Consider the following 8,753-nt stretch of genomic DNA (forward strand, 5'->3'; position numbering starts at 1 on the left):
ATTTGGGAGTTTGAAAAAATTGTAATGATTATGTAATAATTAGATGAAAATGTTAAAAATTTAAAATTGAAAAGTGTTTATGTTTCAATGATATTTGAATGTTAAGAGGAGATGAGATAGAATGAGATGGTTTGTGAAATTAAATGGAGACTTTAGAGGATGCTTCAAGAATGAGATGAGATGAAAAATCTATGAATAATAATAAAATTTTTTATGAATAATAATAAAATGGTTTGAATTATTTGGGAAATGAGAGAAAAAAATTTGAATAAAAATATTATAAAGTTAAAATATTATTAGATTATAATTTTTTAATATTATATTTATTTTTCGGATTTGAAAAAGTTGAATTGATTTTTGTATTTTGTTTAGAAGTTTAGAAAAATTGTAATGATCAGATAAAATGTATTTTGGGAATTTAGAAAATTAAAAAATATTTATATTTAAGTGATATTTAAAAATGAGATAAGATATGATGAGATTAGATGAACTCTTCCAAACAATCCTTAGTACTTGTCATGCCAGTCCTGTATTGTTTAGTGATTTGTAAGCCGATAAGTTTTATCTAGATTCTGTATTGCATATTGGTTTTTAAGGTGCTGTTTGAATAGTGAGTTGAGATGAAATGAGATGATTTTAAATAATTTTTTTTTAATTGGATACACACACCCAAAAAGAATATTATAATACACCATGTACTTTGCATGAAACAAAGGGATAAAACCACAAACCAAAAAGCAACGATATGGAAATAAAAGTAAAATTGTAACATCATAATGTTTGTACTTTGTAACACCGACAACCTTTTATCTTGGTTTCCTTGTCTTTCTTTTTGCCCACACCAGACCCATGCATTATAATAGGCACTTGACATGTACAGTACGTTGCACTAAGCAAAACCAATTCAAAATTCATGATTCCTCTTTCACGATGTGCGTTGCAGACCTCACCTACTTCCAACCGGCTCCTGCATGCCGTCTTAAAATATTAAGCACTTTCATGTCATAGTTAACTTGATTATCCTTCCATAATTTCCTTATTTTAAAAAAATAGATTTCAAAATGTTTAGACTTTAAATTTCGATCATTTAGAAGTCTTAATTCTTTTTAACTTTATTCATTATATTTTAACAATTAAAATGGTTCGGATTGTGTCACTCCACGTACGTAGTTTTGATACTAAAATAAATATTTGATTTTGGGATGATTTTTTTTTTACGAAATAAACATTGTCTAAAAAAATAAATTTTATCTCTAAAATTGACAGAAGTTGTTAACCGTTCAAAAAATAAATATTTTATTCAAATAATATATATAAGGATGATCTTGAGACAATTTTTTTAGTTTAAAAAAAATTTTGAAACGAAATTGCAAAAAAATTATTTTAGACAAAAATCCAAAAACCCTCTTTTATTGTAGTATGAGGCGGTGGAATCCGAACCATTTGGTATGAAAGTAACGATTAGGATTAATTAAGCAGCTCTACATGACTAGGTAGAGAGTACGTAGTACTTATGATCATGATCTACTTAGGATATCCGTATCCTGGAACCATTTAAGCCATGCACGCACCTAAGATTTAATTTTGAGCAGATGTAGAGATTTTTTTAAAAGTCTTTTCCATTGTTATATATATAGTAAATTAGTCTAATGGATGCAGGATCTTGCTAGCTAGATAATGTACTTTTTGGTATGAGCATACTTTAGTGAATTAAGAAAAAGTACTGGTAAACAAAATATATATAATATGGATCATGTATATATTAATTAATTACGTACGTACACGGTTAGGCATCAGACAATAAAAATTAATAATGCAAAAAATGATCTGGAGTATAGAATTATGAGATCAATAGCTAAAGTCAGAAATTAGAATGAAACCACGTACGTACAAGGAGCAGAATGCATGTAATGATCAATTACTGAGTATATATAATTAATAAATATAGGGCTAGTAGATCAATCATTTGACCAGAAATTAAAAAAGGAAATATATATGGTAATATATATAAATAGTTATATATTTGCGTTTTGTTAACGCGCATATATTATATAGGTTCTACTCCCAATAAATATGCATGCATGCGATATATTAAAGTACTCAAGACTGCATACATTAAGATACCCCGCTTATTAACTTATTTGTATATATCTTGATATATCGAAGAAGCCTTTTAAATAGGAGTACTCGTAGAATTTGATATATGCGCTTGATCAAAACGTTTAGTACTAAAACTATATATCAATTAATGCTAGCTGATATTAATTCTTTTATTTTTTTTATAAGGCGATAGATCGAGTAATTGTTAATTAAGTAGTAAATATATAATAATACCATGAATATTGTTGACGACTATATATAGCTATTATAAGAGACCGATCAGATTCATCCTAACTTACGTATACGCAGCTACGATAAAGAATAAATGGGAGAAAATTTACACACACACAGATCATATATAAATTATATCATGCGTTTGTCAAGTCCCTCATCATCATGTCATGCATGCTAGTAATTAATTCAAGATGTAAATAATTTTCACCTAAACTACCATATTTTCTTTCAACTTACATCACGAACTACTAGTACTTTCTCATCAATTTGCACCATAACTAATTATCACGAAAATTCATGTGCCACATGTCATGTAATTTTTATATTGATTCCTGGGACGTCGACTTATCATTTGTAAATATCATATTTATTAGTACGACACATTTTAAATAATTTATATATTAATAATCCAAAAATAATTACTACTTGAAATAGGCCACTTTTAACAAATATCACTAGAAATATTGATAATTGCTTAAAAACATTGTATATATATATATATATATATATATTTATTTATATAAATGGGACGTGAGAGGATGATTAAGGTCGGTGTAGTACTGGACCTCTGAATTAGTAGGAGTAACAAATTGTGTTTTCAAGTCGTGTTCATGTCGTGTCAAGTTATGAATATTTGACTAAAAATGTTAATCTGAACCCAACCCGTTAATTAGCTATATGTCATGTCAAACTTCCAAACCCCAATCCAACCTATTTAGATAACGGGTCATTTCGTGTCACCTGTTTTAGCCTGTTTAATATTAACTAGAAATATATTAACACGACATGACTCGTTTAAATCCATTTGTCTCATGTAAATGAGTACTTGAACTAAAATGCATAATTTATTTGACCTGATTAACATAATTTCACATAAAAGTTTAAATATATATTTATTAATAATCACAATATCTTAAAAAATATATATCAATATTTTTCAAATAAAACCAATATTCAAAATCATACAATAACAAATATGAGCATAAGTCTAAATTTACAATCTCTACAATAAAAACATTATAAACATATTAAGAAATATCAATATTATAACATAATAACAATAGAATTTTAATTTTGAAATAGATTCTAAACAGGTTAAAATAAGTTGATTTTGTGTTAAGCAGGTTGACTCGTCATTGACCAGTTTATAAATCGTATCTTAACGATCAACATATTCTGATTCGAATCCGTTAATATCAGATTTAAACCTATTAATTTCGTATCATATTTACGTTGGATTCATATATAATGTTAGGTACTATTGCCGCCTAAAAAGGCAACTTCTTGTCTGCGCTAGTAGTACTCTACTCACAGATGTAATAAACAACACGCTTCATATAATAATATCAGTGTGGAAATAATTTAAGTTTCAACAGCACACGAAAATCCACGCCAACACCATCTATTTGATCTCCACTTAGGCATAGTGCGTGAGGGTACTATAGATCGAATTTTCAAAGGAAGTTTCATTTTGCACAAAATCTGAGGGCTTGGCATTATTATAAATATACAACTAGCTAGCTACCCACTTCACTTGCGTCAGATTCAGCATAGTGTAAGAAAACCATAATTCCTCCATTCTAGAAAGTCCTGTACGTCTCTCTCTCTATTGCTGGCTAGCTTTTAGGAATTAACGATCTGAGAGTGAAAAAATACTAAAGAGGCGAGGATAGTGTACATGGAAACGGCTGGAGTAATGGGTGAAGAGGCCATGGTTGATTGGAGAGGGAGATCAACCTCCATTAATCCTAGCAAACATGGTGGGATGAGAGCTGCTGGTTTTGTCCTTGGTATATATTTATCTGATCTTTTTCTCTGTTCGACTCTTTAAAGCTTTCAGCATGATAACATGATGTATATATATATATTCAATTTTAATTCTTATGTATATATACGTATATACGTACTTTCTATATATTATTGCTTAATAATGTATCAACTTAAATTTATGATGAGATTGTGGAGTGTGCGATTACTTTCAGGGCTACAAGCGTTTGAGATAATGGCCATAGCTGCTGTTGGGAACAACCTCATAACATACTTGATTAACGAGATGCACTTCTCTTTGTCCAAGTCTGCCAACATAGTGACAAACTTTGTCGGAACTGTCTTTCTCCTGGCGCTCCTTGGCGGCTATCTTTCAGATTCTTATCTTGGGAGTTTTTGGACCATGCTCATCTTTGGTTTTGTTGAACTTTCTGTAAGCCAGCTTTCATCTCATTATATATATTAACTTTTCTTTCCCCTCCGGCATGACTTTTTCTCCCTCTCTCTCTCAACCCGGCCACATGGCATACAAGTAATTCTAGGTTCAATTTATATACAATTACCTTCTATCCGAAGCATATATAGAGGTACATTTGAAGCTAGCTAGCTGTCGCGGCACAATTACGACGTACAATGGCATGCATCTAGATATATATAATATAGATCATATATAGCTAGGGATCGAAGGCAGGGAGGAATAAGCTAGGGACTGGTCTATCTTGGCCTGGTTAATTTACAAGGTTTTTTGTTTGGAACGTATATGCAGGGTTTCATATTACTCTCGGTTCAAGCCCATCTTCCCCAATTAAAGCCACCACCGTGTAACATGCTGTCTGATGGAGAACAATATTGTACGGAAGCAAAGGAGATGAAAGCTTTGATATTCTTTGTAGCACTCTACTTAGTTGCATTAGGGAGTGGATGTGTTAAACCCAACATGATTGCTCATGGGGGTGACCAGTTCAACCAAGATAATCCCAAACAATCCAAGAAGCTCTCCTCCTACTTCAATGCTGCCTATTTCGCGTTCTCTGTGGGCGAACTTATTGCCCTTACAATTCTTGTGTGGGTCCAAACTCATTCCGGAATGGATGTAGGCTTTGGAGTCTCGGCTGCTGCTATGGCTATGGGATTAATCAGCTTGGTCTCTGGTACTTTATATTACCGGAACAAGCCCCCTCAAGGAAGCATTTTCACCCCCATTGCTCAAGTAATTAATTGCGCATTCAATTAATTTCCTGTTTTTTAATTGTAATTTAATTTTGTGCTTGTGATCTTTTCTATTAATTAATTCTACATTAATATTATTGTTTCTTTTCAGGTTTTTGTGGCTGCAATTTTAAAAAGAAAGCTGCAAGTTTGTTCATCTAACGGACGAATGCTTCACGGAAGCCAAAACAAGGTGCCAAATAACGTTAGCTTGTCTTCTGATACTGGCAGCAGTCTCCTTCACACTGAAAAGTTCAGGTATATTTGGAAGACGATTTGTTTCTTAATTTATGCGATCTTATTTTACTACTTATTGTTGCGGCTTCTGCTTCGTTCTTCACACACTTTCAAATTAAATCATAAACGAAACAAAATAAGAACATATAAGATCAGCACCCCTTTACTTTTCAGTTTGTTTATCAATTCATGATTAGATCGAGAATAGTAGCTCTTTCTGATTTTAGTTTCCCCAGTTATGGTTTTCTTACGTACAGTATAGAAAATCTACTAATTAATTAATTGACCACACGCAAAAATATCAGGTTCTTGGACAGAGCTTGCATCGAAATCCACGACGGGGCTCATACAGAGGAAAGCCGATGGAGATTGTGCACGGTTACTCAAGTGCAGCAAGTGAAGATTCTGATCTCAGTTGTTCCGATCTTTGCATGCACCATCGTTTTCAATACCATTTTAGCCCAACTCCAAACATTCTCAGTCCAACAAGGAAGTGCAATGGATACAAGACTCACAAAATCCTTCAACATTCCACCAGCTTCACTTCAATCCATCCCCTACATAATGCTCATCTTTCTAGTCCCTGTCTATGACACTTTTTTTGTCCCTTTTGCCAGAAAATTCACGGGGCACGACTCTGGAATTGCCCCTTTACAGCGGATAGGCTTCGGCCTGTTTTTCGTAGCATTTTCAATGGTTTCAGCTGCCATAATGGAGAAGAAGAGAAGGGATGCTGCAGTAAACCTAAACCAAAAACTATCCATTTTCTGGATCACCCCTCAATTCTTAATCTTTGGTTTATCGGAAATGTTTACGGCCGTAGGCCTCATTGAATTTTTTTACAAACAATCCTTGAAAGGGACGAAAGCATTTTTAACAGCCATGACATATTGCTCCTATTCATTTGGGTTCTATCTGAGCTCCTTACTGGTTTCAATGGTGAATAAGATCACCTCAAGTTCCTCAAATGGCGGTTGGCTCCATGAAAATGATCTCAACACAGACAGGCTAGATCTTTTCTACTGGCTCCTGGCAGCCCTTAGCTTTCTAAACTTCCTCAATTATCTCTTTTGGTCCAGGTGGTTTTCTAAGAGCTCATGCCCATCAAGCACCTTAAAACATGCGGCTCATGCAGAGGATTATCCCCCAGCTTATAGCTTCAACACCGCAAAACATGACGTTGGAGCTGTTGATCATAATATTCCTTGAATGGCATATATATCTCAACAAGTTCCTATAGCTAGCTACCATCTTGTAAGATAAATAGATTAAGAATATCGGATAAGGGATGTCTCGAAGGCATATGTTTGTTTTTGGGTAAATAAGGAGAAAAAGGCAATCAAATCAAGTGAAGCTTGAGCAGATCCTATTTCATTTTCATTAATGACGGCTAATGTCTAGATCCTATTTCGTTAAAAGACCTACTTCAAATATATTGGAAATTAGCTCATTTCCCAATCCCTTGCTTTCATGATAATTAACTACATATCCGAACACATGGGACGCGGTGTGAAAATAAGCTGCACTTCTCAAGTTAATTAACTATTAACTAGTCGCGCACTCGATTATGTTAAATTTTTATTTCTATATATCCTATTTTAAATTCTGTTTATAACTTATTCATGTGAATTAGTTGCTTGAACGTGACAGCTTTATTCTATTACTATTTTAATAATTTGATTCTAAGAGGAAATGAGACAAAATTAATGTAGCCGCTAATTGTTTGGATAATGAGTTGATATTAACTCATCTCATTATTAAAACTTTTCCTAACTTTCAAACAAAATATAATAAACAATTCAACTTTTTCAAATTAAAAAAAAAAATTAAAAAATTATATTTTAACAACATTTTATTCAACTTTCAACTCTCACTTTATCTCGTCTCAATTCAACTAATTACTATTCAAACCTCAAGAAGACATAACTTTCTTTTTTACCTTTAAAATTCCATGATCTTTCAAATTTATAGTCATTTAACACAAAAATATATGGATGATTCAGCTCAATAGACACAAAGAGTCTTTCTATATATAAGTCACTATTCACCCTACACCAGATTTTGGGTTTTTTTTTTTTTTTTTCTTACATGCTGAAACACATGTTTTGAGGAGAAGAGGTCATTTCGAATTTTCTTTCATCTAGTCCCACATTCACCCCTCCATTTGCACCCCGCGTCGCCCCTCCCTCTACCTAGCACTGCCCCGCGTTTGCCCTTATTTCTGTCCAACCCCCTGTGGTCTCCAGTTCGTGGTTGATGAGTTCGTGAGATTTGTTTCACGGCCCTTCTGCTTAGTTTCATAGGTAACTCCACTACCATTTTTCCTTCCCTATTAGTGAGTATTGCTTGTGTACTGGGAGAGGTGAAGGGAGGGCACGAAAGTTTGTTTGTATTATGAATTTTGTGAGATGGGTATTGCAAATTTTGGGGCTTAGGGCATGGAGATGCTTGCAAGTTTGTCAGTTTTTGGAGGACTTCAGAGTTTCACTAGTCATGTAGTATGTGGTATTAGATCTGGAAAACCCACTGAAATATTTGGTTTGTTTAACTTTGTAAGCAATATATATGTTTAAGAACCGAACCTACTAGAAATTTATAACTTTTGGTAAAGACTGTGACGTTGATGAGAAGGGCTCACTTCACTCTTTTGTGGGAACTAGGATGCATTGCCATGGTGATTAACACCTCTAGCATGGCTTATTTTCCAAAACTCTTGCAGCATTGCTCCTTGAGAACTTGAACCCTTCTCAGCATTTTCACAAATCCAAATTCAAATAATTATTGCCACATAATCGAAACAACTAGACTTTGAAAGGGATCACTTCACTTCCCAACATTATGGTAACATAGATAGGAGTCCATTTAATCCCATTGCTTTCCCATGATCACATTTCATATGCAAATTATAATTTCTCTATAGATTTCTCTTTTTGGTTTGTGATATGATGCATATTTCTCATTATCTTATATTTTCCTTCCTCTCCCTGGCAACGGGATTTCTTTGAAAGATATCACATTACAACTGTAATATGGTTGCAGGCAAGTCGACCATTCTTAAATTGCTCTTCAAGTTCTTTGACATTCATTCTGGAAGTGTAAGAATCAATGTTGATTTTCTTCGTAATTGTTTGCTATTGGTACAATGCAACCCACAAAATTGGTGTCTTACTCCTAGGCCCAATGGTTATCATGCATGATGGTTTTTA

The 8,753-nt window shown here is 33.3% G+C and overlaps 1 protein-coding gene across 1 annotated transcript; it reads left to right on the plus strand.

Moving 5' to 3' along the window:
• The first annotated feature begins 3,866 nt into the window (after nt 1–3,866).
• On the plus strand, nt 3,867–7,005 carry LOC109017813 (protein NRT1/ PTR FAMILY 4.3-like). The gene is made up of 5 exons (XM_019000024.2): nt 3,867–4,124; nt 4,317–4,534; nt 4,868–5,311; nt 5,423–5,568; nt 5,853–7,005. Exons 1-5 carry the CDS (start codon nt 4,013–4,015, stop codon nt 6,754–6,756), a joined length of 1,824 nt encoding a protein of 607 aa, XP_018855569.1. The 5' UTR covers nt 3,867–4,012; the 3' UTR covers nt 6,757–7,005.
• The last annotated feature ends 1,748 nt before the right edge of the window (nt 7,006–8,753 follow it).

The sequence above is a fragment of the Juglans regia genome, chromosome 16, assembly GCF_001411555.2.
Source record: "Juglans regia cultivar Chandler chromosome 16, Walnut 2.0, whole genome shotgun sequence".
Lineage (NCBI taxonomy): Eukaryota > Viridiplantae > Streptophyta > Magnoliopsida > Fagales > Juglandaceae > Juglans > Juglans regia.